The sequence below is a fragment of the Cyprinus carpio genome, chromosome A20 (genome assembly GCF_018340385.1).
Source record: "Cyprinus carpio isolate SPL01 chromosome A20, ASM1834038v1, whole genome shotgun sequence".
In the NCBI taxonomy this organism is placed as follows: Eukaryota; Metazoa; Chordata; class Actinopteri; order Cypriniformes; family Cyprinidae; genus Cyprinus; species Cyprinus carpio.
In genome coordinates, this window is record NC_056591.1 from 26,667,301 (window position 1) to 26,685,367 (window position 18,067).

At 35.5% G+C, this 18,067-nt stretch overlaps 1 protein-coding gene across 2 annotated transcripts in view; it reads left to right on the forward strand.

Moving 5' to 3' along the window:
• LOC109068240 (5'-3' exoribonuclease 2-like) overlaps positions 1–18,051 on the forward strand; it is a 28,155-nt gene extending 10,104 nt beyond the window's left edge. For both annotated transcript variants that reach the window (XM_042778261.1, XM_042778260.1), the window contains exons 17-31: positions 2–96; positions 986–1,121; positions 4,080–4,187; positions 4,322–4,411; positions 5,189–5,261; positions 5,358–5,441; positions 5,605–5,702; positions 6,678–6,757; positions 6,884–6,940; positions 7,323–7,391; positions 7,518–7,646; positions 8,724–8,884; positions 14,525–14,567; positions 17,589–17,727; positions 17,810–18,051. In XM_042778261.1, the coding sequence (XP_042634195.1) occupies positions 2–96; positions 986–1,121; positions 4,080–4,187; positions 4,322–4,411; positions 5,189–5,261; positions 5,358–5,441; positions 5,605–5,702; positions 6,678–6,757; positions 6,884–6,940; positions 7,323–7,391; positions 7,518–7,646; positions 8,724–8,884; positions 14,525–14,567; positions 17,589–17,727; positions 17,810–17,866 (1,419 nt within the window). In that variant the 3' untranslated portion in view covers positions 17,867–18,051. The remainder of the gene's footprint in view (position 1; positions 97–985; positions 1,122–4,079; positions 4,188–4,321; positions 4,412–5,188; positions 5,262–5,357; positions 5,442–5,604; positions 5,703–6,677; positions 6,758–6,883; positions 6,941–7,322; positions 7,392–7,517; positions 7,647–8,723; positions 8,885–14,524; positions 14,568–17,588; positions 17,728–17,809) is intronic.
• The last annotated feature ends 16 nt before the right edge of the window (positions 18,052–18,067 follow it).

Here is an 18,067-nt window from a genome sequence, read left to right on the forward strand (position 1 = left end):
GAGTCCTGCTGGAGGCAGTGAGGACATGGACAGTCGTGGTGTGAAACGTAAAGCTGAGGACAGTGACAGTGAACCGGAACCAGAAGATAACGTCAGGTAATAACAACACCAGAGATGGGCCACAATGTCTAATAGCCAACTAGTGAAAATAAGTTCATGTCCACAAAAGGAACCTTATTGTAAACTATTATTATTTAAATTTTTTTTCATATATTTACTTTAGAGCAAAAAAAGCATGCATCTCAAGACTTGCATTGTTGTGTTGCTCTTGGTTTTTCTGTTTTTCAAATGAGATTAATAAATGCTTTAGTTATTTTTTGATTCTTTGAAGCATTACACCAACTTGCATCTCGAGACCTTTGCAATCTGCTTTGTTTTTCTGTTTTTGGATATGAGTGTATCTTATGCAAATGCCTCCTAAACCTTTCCAGTTCTGGTTTGGTAAGTCTGAAACTAACTTCATTATACCAGCCTGCTAGTTGTTAAAGACATTCACAAACTAGTTTATTTTAAAATGTTTTGCACATCCCTACACGCATATCTATGTAAATCCTGCAGGGGTCTCTCACTGATGTGTCTCTGTACCACCAGATTAAAACGGCAAATGTTTCAGTGATTAGCTTTCCAACGCGGTCTAAATTGGGTTCAATTGGTATTCATGGAGGTTTTCCGTGTCCCATGTGGGACGCTGTAGAGGTTACACTAGACGGATGCAGCTCATCCTTGATTATGTGAGCTGCATTTCCAGAGCATATCAAAACATCCTGACCAGCGCTAAGGTGGAAAACAAGTTTCCTGTCGCCTCTTAATGGAGCCCGTCAAAGTGGGAAATTCTCATAGGCGTGCATATGCATATAAGTGAACCTGCTTGGGTTTGGCACTGGAGAGCTTGGTCTCGTTTTAATGAATTCAGGCCCGTCTTTGGAGAAGATGACAAACTGAGAGGTGTATGTAACTGTGACTGTGTTAAAAATGTGTTTCACAGGTTATGGGAGGAGGGCTGGAAACAGCGTTACTACAAAACCAAATTTGATGTGGACGCGACGGACGATGAGTTTCGTAAGAAAGTGGTGCAGTCGTACGTGGAGGGCCTGTGCTGGGTGCTCAGGTACTACTATCAGGTAAGTCACTGGAACACACACCTGAACTAAGGTTTACAGTCTTTCAGTTTGTGGTTGATCAATTATATTTTTCATAATGTCCATTAATTGAATATTTCGCACAGTGTTACTTTTGTATCATTGAGATACTATTGTAGTTTTTATTAATATTTTATTTATAGTTGGATTTTTACATTTTTGTCATCATCGTTATTTATTTATTTATTAAGTTTTTATTTTTTCAAAGTTATTTTAGTACATCAGCCTAAACTTATTTTTAGCTTTAACGTGTGTATGTGTGATAACTAAATTTAGTTGATTAAAATGATTATGCTCCAATTGCATGCTAAATCACTTGCTTGTGGTTTTGCGAAATTAAAATTCTCACTTAATATAACAGTAAAATGTAAAAGTGTACTGACTAGTTGATGATGAAATTCATTGCTGTGTTTCTATTGATTTTAGAATTTTTATCAACTAGTTGATGTAGACTTAATTACTAGATATGATTGTCTAAAAGTTTTCATAATTTTAAGACCATGCATGCAACATACACTGCTTTGCAGTATTTTTTTATTTTTTTTAATGTTTATGAAAGGTGTCTTATGCTCAGAAAGGCTGCATTAATTGGATAAAAATAGAGTAAAACAAGAATTTTGTGTAATATTATTGCAATTTAACATAAATATTAATTTCTTTGTAAAAAAGTTTAATTGATTCAAGTTTTAACAGCTTATTTTTATCAGCCATTACTCCAATCAGTATGTTTCTTAATACTTTTGTGGAAACAATGGTATTTTTCTAATAGAACATTTGAAAGAACAGCATTTATTTGAATTAGAAACATTTGTAACGTTATAAATGTTTTTACTGTCACTTTTTAATCAGCTTAATGCATCCTTGCTGAATAAGTGTTAATTTCTTAAAAAAACAAAAAAAAAAATCCTCCTTTTGGTTTTATTGTACTGCTGCTAAAGTCTCAAGCCTTAACCTGGTTGATTCACAGTTAGTTAGTGTCGTGAGATGATGGCATTTCCTACCTTATTTTTTAACTCCCTTAAATTAGAATCAGAAATGTTGATTGATATCCTCTGCTTTATCTGTTTGATCACCAGCTCTAGGATCAAACAGCTTTGCGCTGTGTTTGCGCTGCTCTTTGAGCCGGTTCGTGTTATCTAGTTGAGTTTTAATGCAGGGTCTTGATCTTTAGCTTGAAATTCAGTCATTAGAGCGCTGTTCTCTCCAGCAGATCTCTGGTTGATTAGAGTTCTGTGTGCAGGGATTTGTCCGCAGTAATTGGAGCTCTATATATATGCACGGTCTGCGCTCGCTCCATGTGCTCGGCGGACGAGAGCCGTCCCACGGGAACCACTGAACAGATTCATTATGGAGTCTCACTGCTGCGTGAGACGTGTTTGCTCCCTTCTGCCACATATTCACTGATTTGCACGCACACACACAGACACTGCCAAATGGTAGATGAGAGGAAGCATTACTGCAGAGTGTGTTCAAGGGGCAGATCTCTACATGCCTTTTATTTACCCACATTAGGGTGTCTACTTTTTCATTTGAGGGGTCACGAGTATAATTTCAATTGCATGGATTTCTTGCACCTTTTTGCTTTTTGCCACTTGACTGAATGTTAATTTAAATACAGGAAATTAATAGATTGGTTGACTCTATAAATGAAGCAGGAAGCTGCTGTCACTGCTGCTCCGAAGAGATGCGTTCTCACTCATTTGGACATTTGAGCCTATTAATCCTAAATTAATTTAAAAAAAAAAAACAAATACACACATTTCCCCCAGAGGGCTCGTCATAGATTCAGTAAATTTAATAAATATTAATAAGTATTATATAAATATTTCAGTTAATGCAAGATATTACAAGAAGAGCTTTTTTTTTTTTTTAAAGTATCAATATGTAGTAATAAACTGTATTATCACCCAGCCATAATATTTAAAGTTGAATATATAATGCATCCAACATTAACTGCATACAATTATTATATGTAATATCTAGAAAATCTCAAGTGCTTAATTTGTTTATCGATCCAAATGTACAAATGTGTGTGTGTGTGTATACATATGTATATATATATATATATATATATATATATATATATATATATATATATATATATATATATATATATATATATATATATATATATATATATATAAAATTTAATTATATTATCACCCAGCTCAGCTACATGCGACCGAGGCATAAATATATTAATATTATAAACGTTAACATCATGATTTTCTGTCCAGCTGCATTGAAACCATGCATTGTGAAAGGTGCTATACAAATAAAAGGTGCTCATAAACAATATTTATATAAAATATTTATATATATATATATATATATATATATATATATATATATATATATATATATATATATATATATATATATATATATATATATATATATATATATTAATAAACAATATCTACCTACATTTGTTGTTTGGAAAAAATGTAAAATGCCACACTGGGACTTTATGAAGCTTTGTGTGATGGATGAAATTAATTTTCAGATATGAATTAACAAAATTGTTCTTATTTTCTTTCTTGGTGCATTTTTTTCCTGCTTGTGTTTGGATCAGTTTTTTGGGCTTGTACATGCATATCTACTTAAGTCTTGTAAATGTTGATGACCTTAAAGGTAGACATGGACTAAATCCACAAATTGTGGTATTTTCATTGTGTGTGTGTGTTGTTGAAGCTCTCTCTTAAACTATCTGGTCTAAATGCCATCTGGAGTGTTAATTGAGCTGTAAGTTTGACGGCGTATCAAGGTCTCCCATTGAAAGTGTAAGTGTGACAGGCTAATGGAAGAGGTCTTAAAAATGACTTGGATTGAAGGTCTTTCCAAAATCGAGCATTTCTGATTGAAGCAACTGAAGATGTATTTAACCTGTCTTTGTGTGGTACGACGGACGGTCTCTAAGTGTCTGTTTTTCTGTCACAGGGCTGCGCGTCCTGGAAGTGGTATTTTCCCTTTCATTATGCTCCGTTTGCCTCCGACTTCAAAGACATCAAGGGCATGTTCAACAATTTCGAGAAAGGGACCAAACCGGTAATTTAAAACACATTGCAACACTGAGCCAAAACAAATAGTGCGTAAGAGTTTGTGTGTCAGTGCATTGTTTTTGTATTGCTGATGTGTTGACCATTGATTTTAACAATTGAATCATATTTCTTCATTTGTAGTTCAAACCTCTGGAGCAGCTCATGGGTGTATTTCCTGCTGCCAGTGGAAACTTCCTGCCACAAACATGGAGGGCCCTGATGACAGACCCAGTGAGTGACGGGTTTACCTCTGACTGCTGCTTCATCAATTTGTATTCACAATTTATTGAACTTCTGTAATGCATTTTAAGTGATACAGAATGTAGGGCTTTATTTGATTTTGTAATTTTGGGAATGTAATTTGATCACGAAAAAAAGGCAGATTTTTTTGTTTTTCAATACCCAATATGCACATATATATCATTATATCAATCATTAAGTGTGCAATAGAAGCAATTGGCAGTTCTTCTCAAAATGCAATTTAAAGGTTGCATTTAAAAACTTTTTTTTTTTCCGTTTTTATTATTTTTTTATCTCAATTTTTGAAAATAGATTTTTTTTTTTTTTCTTGTTTAAAAAGTTGCTTGCTTTTTATTTTATTCTATTTTATTATTTCAATGTGTTTTATATATTTATATATATATATATATATATATATATATATATATATATATATATATATATATATATATATATATATATATATATATATTTTGATTTAGGTTTTAATTTTAGTGTTTTATTATTTTATTTTGGATTTGTATTTTCTCTTTTTCTTTTTACTTGTTTTTAAATTTTATTCTAATTTAGTTTTTTGTTTTCATATTTTATATATTTTAAATTGTATTGTATTGACATACATCTGGCTCTATAATCATGCACTATAAGACCAGAGACTTTTGTAAATGAGATATAGAGTAAATGTATAATGTATTTTTTTTGTATGTATTAATGTATGTTTTTTTTATTTATTTATTTTTTTTAACTGTCTTCATCTGTCTTTAACAGGAATCCTCAATCATTGATTTCTACCCTGATGACTTTGCCATTGATTTGAATGGGAAGAAGTACGCCTGGCAGGGTCAGCACAAATCTTTGAGCTTCACAGTCTGAACCGAAACAGCGAGTACTGTATTATGATTTCAGTCATTGTGATTTGCTCTTCTCCTCTCGACAGGTGTTGCTTTGTTGCCGTTTGTCGACGAGCGGAGGCTGCGAGCAGCATTAGCAGACGTCTACCCTGATTTGTCCCCAGAGGAGGGTGAGGCATATTTGGCTTATTTATGATGCCTAAATGAGGTCAAGCAGAAATACTGACCAATCATGATGCATTATGTATTCTCTTTAACAAAAAAAAGTTTGTGCTCAAGTGGTTTATTTTTATTTTTGTTTAATTGACTGTACCATCTGATGGTTGTTTTCAGTAAGGAGGAACAGTCTCGGAAGTGATGTCCTGTTTGTGGGGAAGTCCCACCCCCTTTGTGATTTCATCCGGGAACTCTACCGTGCAGAATCTCATGAGGTACTGATCTTCCTCTGTAGTTTCCTTTTGTTCTCGCTCATGTGAACCTAAACTAAATCAAATTAGAGCTAAACAATTAATAAATTAATCATGATTTTGGCTTTCAGTAATTCTAAAACAACAATTTAGATTAAATGAAAAATTCTGTTTCTGCATTGTCATTAATCCAGAAAAATTGTATTCTCTTTCTTAACCTTGGTGTGCTTTCAGCCCTCCCTAAAAGCACAAACAAATGAATAAATGTATTATTATAAAAAAATTTTTTTTATTATTTTTATTTATTTTTTTAACTGAATATTTGGCACATTAGGGATGTTTTAGTATTTATGATTATCAAACTTTTCCAACCCATGAGTTAGTGTTATTTTAGTATTATTTCTATAGTAATTTTAATTTTAATTAATTTGTTATTCTTATTAGTTTTTATTTTTAATACATTTTGTTTCAGTTTTAGTCATTTTAATACTTTAACAAAAATAGAAATGATGTCTTGGCAACTAACTGAAATAAGGGGGTTTTTTTTGTTTGTTTTTTTTGCCCCGAACCTTTTATTATATTCAATTATGAATAAAAGTGTATAGATGAAGTATATAAACATTTATATATAAACTTATGTAGAAAATATAAACAATTATTTTTTTCAGTTTATTTACAGATCTTCCTGTATGTTCTTTACAGTGATTATAAAAACAAGATTATTCACTTTTATTCAGTTTTTGTTTTTTATTTCATTTCTTTATTTGTTTTTTTTTTAGTTGAATTATATTTAAAGTTCAAGGAAATTCACTTTCTGAAAAGACATTTAAAAACAAATCCATAAATGTGCAAATTGTTTTTTCAATATTGACCTAAAATACATATTTTATTTTTTTATGCCATAATTCAAATAGCGCTTTGTCAAATGGAATCAGTCTGAAACGAAAGCTCAGTGATCCTTGCAATCTGTCTGTAATTTTCCAATCCTCTCTCTCTTCAGACACTGAGATCCCTGCAGAACTTTGCCATGGAATCCAAGGTATATTAAATCTAGATGAAGACCCTATTCTACCAGATAAGTAAGAAGACAACAGATTTTTTTTATGCTTTTCCGTGTTTTGCCATTACCTGGGCAGTGTCTGTTGAGGCACTTGAGACTAAAGCCTTACAAATCCTATGAAACACCATTTTTTTGTTTTCTTCAGACCAGTGGAGTCGCCAATCCCAACGCTGAGAGACATCAGCAGCAACTGTGCTATTGGGTAAGAGTTTGTTTTACACATCAACCAATTATCAGCCAATCTCAAAGTGGTCAAATATCATCTGATTCATCGGAGTGATCAGTATATATAGGCCTATTTTAGTTTGGATTATTAGTTTGTATATCAGTCTTGAGTCATTTAAACCCTGTTAGCTACACAAGGATTTATATTTGTGTCAGGCATTGAAACATCAGCCTTGTCCTGCACATATTTGCTGGTTCTTCTAGAGGTCAGATGCGGGATGAATCCCTGATGAGATGTTCAACAAAACTTTAGATGAAGTCTGGATTGAGGCATTCATTTGAATGGCTCTGGAATGAGATATATCCAGGCGTTGCACTTAAATGGTTGTACTTAAATACTGATGGTTTCTGGTTGGCAGAATCAAATTCAAGGATCCGCAATATGATGATGGTTTTGTGTTCAAGGCTGTTGTCCTACCAGGGGCAAAGTAAGTGCTGCACTATTCAATATTAAAACCTATTGAATATTCATGTAAAAGCGAGTTTGAATGGGCTTTTCAATGATGGAGTGATGTATTCATATTTTATTTATGTATTACAATTTCTCTCTTCAGGATTCCCAACAAGGTTCTAAAACCGGGTGATTGGGAGCAGAGTAACCGCGGCCCATGGAGACCTCAACTGGGATTCAACCCAAACCGCCAACAAGCCCATTTGGACCAATCGGGTTTCAGAAAGCTCAAGTAAGTAATGAAAACCCCACCATATCCATCCGTTTGTTTGGATGAGTTCTTGCATTTAATGCTTTTAAGTGGTATTGTGTAAAAAGAAATCAAATTAGTGTAATAGTTGGTATAAAACGGGCTAATTAAACATCTGGCGAATTCAGTGATGAGAGATGAATTATGCATGCTGTTTAGTGGAGATGTATGCAGATGAATGCCCACCAAAGACTTAATTTCTTAATGAAAGCTGTTATTGGGTTTGATTGGATGGTGCAGACAGGTGTTCTTGGACTTCAGATAGTTCTGTGATCTCTAATTTTCAGTCTTTATTTCATTAAGACTGAATGTTTGGCATATTAGAGAGATTTTAAATATTTTAGATCAAGGTTATCGGCCTTTTACAACAAAAATAAAAGTGTTATTTTAATAGTATTTATATTATTATAATATTTATTAATATTTTTAATTATTTTATATTTTAAGTTCTCATTTCAATTTTAGTTTGTTTTATTAATTTTATGTGCTTTTGTCATTTTTAATTAGTTTTTAAATTAAAAAATAATAGTAAGTTTAGCTTATATGATATTTTTTCTTTTCTTTTCTTATCTTAGGCTTTTGTTTCCGTTTTAGTAAGTTTAGTACTTCAACTTGAACCATTGTTATTTTATCATTGATGTACTATTGTTGTTTTTCTTGATATTTTAAATTAAAATATATTTTCTGTTTTCAGTTTTATTTTAGTTTAAAAACCCTGATCATTAACATATATAAACTACTAACTTATGTTAAAGTTGATGTTCTCTCTCTCTCTCTCTCTCTTTCTTGCGCGTTCTCTCTCTCTCTCTCTCTCTCTCCTCTCTCTCTCTCTCTCCTCTCTCTCTCTCTCTCTCTCTCTCTCTCTCTCTCTCTCTCTCTCTCTCTCTCTCTCTCTCTCTCTCTCTCTCTCTCTCTCTCTCTCTCTCTCTCTCTCTCTCTCTCTCTCTCTCTCGGGCTCTCTCTCTCTCTCTCTCTCTCTCTCTCTCTCTCTCTCTCTCTCTCTCTCTCTCTCTCTCTCTCTCTCTCTCTCTCTCTCTCTCTCTCTCTCTCTCTCTCTAGTCACTATGTGGACAGAAATCAAGGGGCGGGTCAGTATGGCTCTGGCCCGCCTTTTGAGGCTCAGCATAGGGGCGGACAGTACAGCAATGCCCCACCCCCCAGAAACTATCAGCAAGGAAACTACCGTCCACCCCAAAGAGACCATTACCCTCAAAACCAATGTGAGTTTTACACTTTCCTAAGCCTCTTTCAGACAGACATTCCGGAAAATACACATCCTGGGATGTGTTTGCGTTCACACAGAAGCAGGAATTTTCCAGGATCCTACGCGCTGTGTGAAAGGGGCACTAAATTAAGACTGTGTCTGGATGGATTTGTGTGGGGGAAGTCATCTTTTAACAAATTAAAAAAAAAGTCTAAAAAATGATGGCTATAATCACAAAATGAAAGTAATTGCTGGTTATTCAATTTACTGCTAATCCCAACAATCCTTTGGATCTTAATAGCATGACCATATTTTTTTTTTTTTTTTAAGATCCAACCAAGAAAATCATCCATTACTCAAATATCCAGCAAAAGTAGCTCACTATGATGTGTAGTTCCTCATACCAAGGCTTTTGTAATACAATCCAGCATTATTCCAGAGTCCCAGAGACGGTTGTTGTGTCCAAGCAGTGGTTAATACAGTAGTTTGGTGACACTGAGGGACAGGAGTCGCTCTTAACGTGTACAGTGACCTTCTGTCCTCCTCAGCTTCGCCCCCGTGAGTGGCTCCAGTCTCCTGTGCTGCTCTCCTCCGCTGTCACTTTGATGTGCCAATTTGCAAGTTGATGAATAATCGCATCTGTGGGCGAATGGAAGCCGCCCTGCTGCCACTTGATGCAAATAGAGGTTTGGGAGGTTTTGCTGATCACTGCTGCTCTTCACTGGCCTGTGCACCGCGGCCCTCGTGCAAAACCCTCCAGTTAAATGTACAGCACGCTAACCGTCCAGTATGCCTTGTTTCTATGAATAAGGCAATCAGAGTAATTATTCAAGATTTTTTGCTTGCGATTCTTCAGCTGATCTGAGAATTTTTTTTTTATTTTTGTGTTTTGTGAATTTTAATAGTGACTTAATGTTGACTTCTTTTCTTTTATTGCACTGAATTTTTAATTGTCTTCTGTGGAACACAAAAAGAGATGTTTAATACAATGTTCACATTGCTCTCTTCCATATGATGAACATGGCTGGTGAATTATTTTATTTTTATTTATTTTATTTTTTTTGTGTAATGCCAAGCTGTAAAATGAATGGGTTTGGGGGGGTGGGGACCAAGTATTTTTTTCTTCAGCAATGATATATTAAATTGATCAAATGTGACCGTAAAGACATTTGTTACAAAATATTTCTATTTCAGATAAATGCTGTTCATTTAAATTTTCTTATCAACAAAAAAAAGTTTCAAGGTTCACACACAAAAATATTGTGCAGCACAACTGTTTTTAACATTGATGATAATCAGAAATGTTTCTTGTGATGATAATAAGTGTTTGTGGATGATTTCTGAAGATCATGTGACACTGGAGACCGGAGTAATGATGCTGAAAATTCAGCTTTACATCACCAAAATACATTGGGTTTTAATATATTCAAACAAGTTATATAAAATAAATATAAAAAATACAATATTTTAAAAATGTTTTAATTTGTAATATTTCACATTATTACTGTTTTTTTTTTTCATGAATGTTTCGTTTGTTTAATCATTTTATTATTGTTTGACTTCAGCTTTTTCTTGCCATTAAAATAGCCTTTAGTGCTGACATTGCATTATGCAACCTACTTCTGTCAGTGAAGCAGATTTTTTTTTTTTTTTTGTTTGGAGCTCAACAGCCCCGTTCCCTTTCATTGAAAGGAGCTGCATGAGCATATTCCCAAACGTCTCCTTTTGTGTTCCACCCAAAAAATGAGATTTAGCTTTTCTGAAATTCAACTTATCTTTTAACAGTTTCATCAGTCACGTAGTTGCATTGATAACCTCCTGACGTTTTCTCAGACCCCTCTGCTTTTCTCTAGAGGAGTGTGTCTGTGTGTCAGATACCAAATCCTCGTTAACTTTTCCCAGCTCGCTGTCTGTCTCTCTCTCCCTCCTGCGGTGTCGGCTCAATGTGGAGTTCCCGAGACGCGCTGAAGGCTTTTGTTAACCCTAATCAAAACAGCTGGTGCTAAAGGACCAACTAGTGTATTACAGTCCTGCGGTCTTCATTCTATGGATATTGATAAGCTGTATTGTAGAGGTTCATTACAGGCTCATTACAGAGATCAGGGTCCATCTGTGTGTACGTCTGCGCTCTGGGACGATGTAATCCCTGTGTTAAGTTAATGAGAACACCGTTTACTGTTGTGTTTTTAATGCGTAATCCTATTTGGGCTTTGTGTCAACTGGCTTTAGCTTCCCAACATTCAGTGTGTGGACTGCGGTCTGTGTTTATTGAGAGCAGGACGAATTGGCTGTAATTTTGTCTTTCGTTTGACTGGTTGTGAGATGAGCCGGGATGGAGGTGTAAGTGGGTGGTCCGGCCTCTTTCTCTCTCTGGTCATTAGATCTCATACTGGATTTTTGGAGGTGTTTATTAGCTGCCGAATTTAACGTCTAGGACACCTGACAGCATCTGTTGCATGTTGTTGATCGCCACAGAAAACTCTCTTCTTGATTTTACAGTAATGCATATACAATAAAAGTTGATGGATGAAGATATTGTAGCTGAAATGCACTTATTTTAGCTGAAAGACTTATTTTGCATTGCTGAAGGTTTTTCTAAAGGTACTACATGAGATGTAGTACTAGTGGATATTTAACACTACAGATATGCTGCCTGCATGCAGTCTGTGCAAGCATTGGAAAAGCATTATTAAAGTATAGTTCACTCAAAAATGAAAGTTTATCCAAAATTCACTCACCCTCAGGTCATCCAAGATGTAGATGTGTTTTTTTCGTGGGAGCAGATTTGGAGAAATGTAGCATTGCATCACTTGCTCAGCAATGGATCCTCTGTAGTGAATGGGTGCCATCAGAATGAGAGTCCAAACAGCTGATAAAAACATCACAATAATCCACACCACTCCAGTCCATCAATTAACATCTAGTGTAATGAAAAGCTGCATGTTTGTAAGAAACAAACCCATCCTTGAGACTTTTTTTTATTTTCAGACCATTGCATCTGGAGTCCTCTATCAATAATATTGCCTTCTCCAGTGAAAAAGTCCATCCCTGTTGTATTTTCACAACAAAATCCACCAATTTCTTTTTTTTTAGAACTGTTTTGGACTGTTTCTGCTTGTAAACGCTGCTTGATCTGTGCATATTTCTCTCCTGATTCAGGAGACTTTCCACTGAAAACATCAGTTTCAAGTTAAAATGTCTTACAAACGCAGCTTTTCACTTCACAAGATGTTAACTGATGGACTGGAGTGGTGTGGATTATTGTGATGTTATTATCAGCTGTTTGGACTCTCATTCTGACGGCACCCATTCACTGCAGAGGATCCATTGTTGAGCAAGTGATGTAATGCTACATTTCGCCAAATCTGTTCCCATGAAGAAACAAATACATCTACATCTTGGATGACCTGAGGGTGAACTCTTCCTTTAATGAACTTACGAACTTTAATGAACTAGAAATACAAGTCACATTTGCAGTCATGTTTAAAATTTGACTGCAATGTGCTTTCATAGACTTCAGTGAGTTTATTTGTCTGATTTCTTCATGAACCGAGAGCTGTGTCAACTGAATGCAACTTCTTTCTGTCCACAGCAGCTTTTTACTTCAATCTAATTAGGCCTGATCGCACACCACTATTTCCATGTCAAAAATTATCACGTTTGTCCAATATTTTTGTCCTGTTTTCTTGCTCAAGGAATGATTTATATAACTTTTAATTTGCTAGAAAAAACCCTCTGTGCACTTTCCCCATAGGCTTCCTTTGTAAGTGCATTACTGTAAATGCTGTTGTTTTTTCTCATTTTTGTTATTATTATTCTTATCTTTGTTAAAGCTCTTCGCATTGATCCCTAGGTCATTGTATTTAAAGCCATAAAATCCTGTCGGCTTTCAAATAGGGAATCATTTTTGTTTCTTTCTGTCGTTACTCCACCTTCAAGCCTACATTTGTAAATGACAGCTTTCTCTTTCGGGCTGAAGTTCTTGTCTTTGTCCCTCTCTCTCTCACACACACACACACACTCATCTCTGCTCCTGCCCCTATAAAACAAACAGCTCAGAGCCCCGCAGCTGGTGATCACCTTGGCAACGGCGGATCAGGAAAGAAGCCGCTTGCTACTTTTTTTTTTAAAGTCTGTCTTTGTGAAGGACCTGCAGCGCTGGAACTAGAGCACTTGAGATCGCCGCAGCGCCGGCTGATGAATGCTTATTTCATTTAGCACGGGAAGAAATGCAAATGTGCCACTTTTAACGTCCCCCCACCCAACACTAAATCCTGTTCATATTACTGAACAACACAATTCACTTCATCTCTCAAACTGTTTTCCCTGAAATTGGAAGCTGATACAAATTAGGTTAATGAATTCTATCTCATTTAATTATCATTAAGATCTTTTACCCCGCTGTAGTCTGGTGTGCCGGCAGTTGTTGTTGTTTTGTTGCTTAAGGTCAAAGAATGATTACAAATTTGATTTTATAGAAAACATCCCTCTCAGAAGTGCTTCATGCAGCGTTTGAAATATTATCTTGTTTAACCAGTTGTGGCAGCTCTTCAGAAAATCATTGTAGTTTTTAGATTCAAGGTTCTGCATTAAAGCAAACAAATGGTTTGGATTAAAACTAGATATTATTATTTTTTTTTAAATATATTCTGAGTGGTGCTTGCCTATCCAAAACTTGCTGTTAAAATATAATAGTGTTTTCAGTGCCTCTAGGTGGTTGCCAATGTGTTTTCAATGGTCTTTATTTTTAGTATTCTTGTGGTTGCTAGGGTGTTTGTAAGAATTTTTTTTTTTTTTTTTTGTCAAGTCACCTTTATTTGCATAGCACTTTATATAATATAGATAGTTAAAGCAGCTTTACAGTGTCAAACAGGAAAATAGTTTAACAAGTTGTTTTAGTGCTACTCTGCAGTTGCTGAGCCGTTCTTTTTTTTTTTTTTTTTTTTTAAGTGCTGCTATTCGGTTGCTAAGGTACTCCAGTGGTTACTAGGATGTTCTAGGTGGTTGCCATGGTGTTTCTAAGATGTTTCTTTGTCTATTTTTGCTGATGGTGGTTGCTAGGGTGTTTCTAAGATTTGTTTGTTTGTTTTAGTTACTAGGATCTTCTAGGTCAGGGGTCTCCAAACTGGGTCCAGGAGTGCTGGTCACCTGCAGAGTTTAGCTCCAAATTGCCTAGTATGCATAGTCATACCTTGATTAGCTGGTTCAGGTGTGTTTAATTGGGTTTGGAGCTAAACACTGCAGCACACCGGCCCTCCAGGACCAAGTTAGGTGACCCCTGTTCTGGGTTTCTTATTATCTCGAGTGAGTCCATCTTCATTGTAAATATCTGGGAAGAACATTTATTTTTTTCCATATTTTTCTTGAAAAAATTAATGTTCTTGGAGCTATAATTTTCAATTTTCAATTTTTTTTTTTTTTTTTTTTTTATTGACCTGAACCTAATTTTGCATTGCTTAAACATCTGGGAGGAATCAGATGTTTGACTTTTCAGAAAGGTGAAATGGCGCACCTCTCCTCTCCCAAAATTTGAGGAATCATTCATGTTTCTATCATAGTTGTGCATGAATTGAACCACTACATAAGTTTTCTGTTCTGGAACTGCTTTTGTAAATGCCACTAATAAAAAACGAATTGCCTGCTTTCATCTTGACAGATCCCAGAACACCTCCAGTGAACGCCATCGCAGCGAATCCCAGGTAAGATCTTTTCTCTTTATTCATGGTCACGTATGTTTAGTCTCGAAAGATACACTGCACCTGTGACAGTACATTTCCAGCTGGTCTGGATTATATGTCTCTACAAGCATACTAGGGCTGAAACAGACTATAAAAAAAATGTTGAATAGTCGTTTGATCTCCTACGACTTCATATAAGAACCTGCAATAACGCGGTTCGACCAGTGTGGCGCTGTAGCGCTGGAATGTAATTCAGCTTTCCCACATGCAAACCAATAGAGGACAGCCCACTTATGAGATGTACAAATTAAGTTGGACTAGAAGGGTGTATGAAAGTTTTACAAAACTACAAACAAAAAAAATATCATGTTTAAAGGCCCTAATATAGTAATGGTACATTTCTTTTCCATTCTTCGCTAAGGGGTAAAATAAATTCAATATACTCAATCAGTGCTTTACTGTATCCCACACTGCTGAGAGTGACGTTTAGATGAATATGTACATATGTGCTGTGCGGTTTCCTCTCGATAACAAAATAAACACAACAAACAAGCCAGTGTGGGAAAACAGCAGTTAAGAAAGCATCTGATCATAGCGATGATGTTTCCACCACCTCACGTCACGTTTATTTATAACACTTATCGAATAAGCTGCTTTAAAGCAAGCAGTTTTACAGTATTAAACATGAAAAACAGCATCACTGTTGCTTTAGTTAGAATTACAACTTGCTATAAAGCAGCTCTATAAACAGAATATGTATAACTCAATATTTTAATGAATTGCTAAGGCTGAATAATGGGATTTCCACGGGTCCTTAAAGTCTTAAATTTAGTTGCATCAAATTTAAGGGCATAAAAAGTCTTAAATGGTACAAAAAAAGTCTTAATTAGAATCTCAAGATGTCTTAAATTTTGGGGCGGGAAGACAAGAATGACGGTATGGCTGAATTATACTGAGAAAGGCTATGATTTCATTGAATAAATATGAGAGCTGCAAGTCAAAACGCGGAAGGTGTTTTTATATGAATGTATTTCTGAAGGGAACCGACTGTCTTCAGAAAAGTATTGATGCTAATTTTTATGTCATCTTACCAATGTATAATGCCTGATAAAGTAGCGTTTGTATACTGCCGTTACTGGGGAAACTGCTAGATTTCTGCCGTTCCAAAGCGCCACCTACTGGCAGAGAGTGAATTTGTGTTTAAATAAGTCTGTCTGCTGTTTTTGTTCAGACCAGTGTGAAAAACGACCTGTTTTTACGCAGCAAACACTCAGTTGTAAATGTGAACCAGTGGATTAATAAAAAGCTAATATGCCTTGTAAAGACAGTAAGATATATTTGTTTTAAATTGATATAATTTATACTTTTGACTCATCCCTTTTATTACAAAATGGGTTAAAGGATGAAATGTGAAGTTTAGTAATTCACCTGTGAAATAATCAGTGATTAATTGTTCTAATAATCATTAGATTAATCAATTATCAAAATAATGATTTGTTGCAGCCCTGAAATAACCGAACAGACTGCAGTTACCTTTCCTCTCTCGTTGTTAGTGGTCTTCCTGTGTAGGATACGAGTTATTGATGTTCTTCCTGGGGGGGCCGGACTGAATTATTTTCTCTGAGCACTAAACAAATGTTCTCCTAAAGAGGTTTGCAGGGCTTAATGAGGCAGCGCTAATGCAGTTGCGCTTCACCGTCTCTTGTGCGCAGGGGCCACTGGGGGCCGCACAGAGCCACCATTGATTCTGGCTCCAGACCACTTCAGAGACTAATCAGCTTCTTTTGGTTCAAATGTTTAGGCCCAGCAGCCCATTGTGGCCCTGTGTCACCTTAGGTCAGTAGTTATTAGAGCAGAGTTTCTTTAACCGTTTGGACAAGGAACCTGGAGGAGGGATTATGGATTCCTCCGGAAGATTGTGAGCTGCGTCAGTAATGAGGGATGCTGAAGTCCGCCTCTCTTCTGTAAAGAACCGTAGATTTTGGGAAACGTTGGTAGGTGAGCTGGTTTACGGTCGTGCCCAGGTTACAGCCGTGTTATTTGTAGCATTCGGGAGACGTTAGACTAGTTTTGATGGCGACGAGTGAAGTGAGATTCAAAGAACAAGCTGGCCTTTGCATTTCAAAGCCACTTCAGCTGAAATCTCATTATTTGTACTGCTGGATTTGAGATCTTTGTGGTTTCAAATGAAAGATTAGGGTTTCTGTGGACTTGGAAAACCAGAAAATATCAGGGAATGGTGAATGTGATCATCCAAATATTTTTAGCTAAATATACAAGTTTGAAGTCGGTGAGATTTGAATTTTTTACGTTTTTGAAAGAAGTCTCTACAGCTCAACAAGGCTGCGTATATTTGATCAAAAAATAGTGAAATATTATTATATTTAAAATAACTGTCTTCTATTTGAATATATTATAAAATGTAATTTATTCCTGTGATGTAAAGTTGGATTTTTAGTGTCACATGATCCTTCAGAAATCATTCTAATATGATGATTTGCTGCTAAAGGAACATTTCTTTTTATTATCAACATTGAAAACAGTTGTTCTCCTTCATATTTTTTTGTGTGGAAACCATGATATTTTTTTTCCCCCTCAGGATTCTTTGAAAAACATTTATTCGAAATGGGAAACCTTTTGTAACATTGTAAATGTCTTTGCTGTCAGTTTTGATCAATTTAACGCATCCTTGCTAAATAAAACCTAGAAAAAAATTGAATAAAAAAGAGCTCAAATTTGAAGATATATTTTATATAAAAGATATATTTTTTCTTATTTATTTACTTATTTTAACATTATCCAGTACTCACAAATGACTGGAAATTAGTCATTAATTCATGGAATGTTTGGCATAAAAAGTTTGGAAAATTCTTTAAAGAATATGTATTTTTCTAGATGTGCTCTGGAAATAATTTTTTTTTTTTTTTTTTTTTTTTTTTTTTTAGCTACTTAGTTTGTGATTTTTCTGAAGCTTCCCGAAGACTTTTTATCTCTTCTATGTGACCATTGTGTTTGCTGAAGCGTTTGCTCTGATCTGCACAGATTCCAGCATGGAGCTCACGGTTGGGATCGGGCCATGCAGTCCCAGAGCACCGCTTACCAGCAGAACCAGGAGCGAGGACGAGGAGGGTGGAGACCCCCTCACAACCAGCAGGACAGCCGCAGAGGAGGACATCAGCAGGTCTGACTGCCTCCTGATCATTTCAGTGAAAACACACAGGCATAAAACCTCATGCTCATGGAAGGCTCTGCTTGTCTTTCAGGGGTTTGGACAGGGTTATGGGTTACCTCCACCGTCACGACGCTACAACTGGAACTGAACTCTCAGCCTTATATGAAAGAAGGCTTCTTATTTTCTTTTCCAAGTAAACATTGTCTTTTTTTGGGCTGTTGATTTGTAAGGGTTTTTTTTTTTTTTTTTTTTGTTTTACTGACAAAATGTTCTTATGTACTGATTTTTAAGAATATGCCTGTAAAACTTATGAAATACACACATGAGACAAGACTGCTGAGTTTTGCTA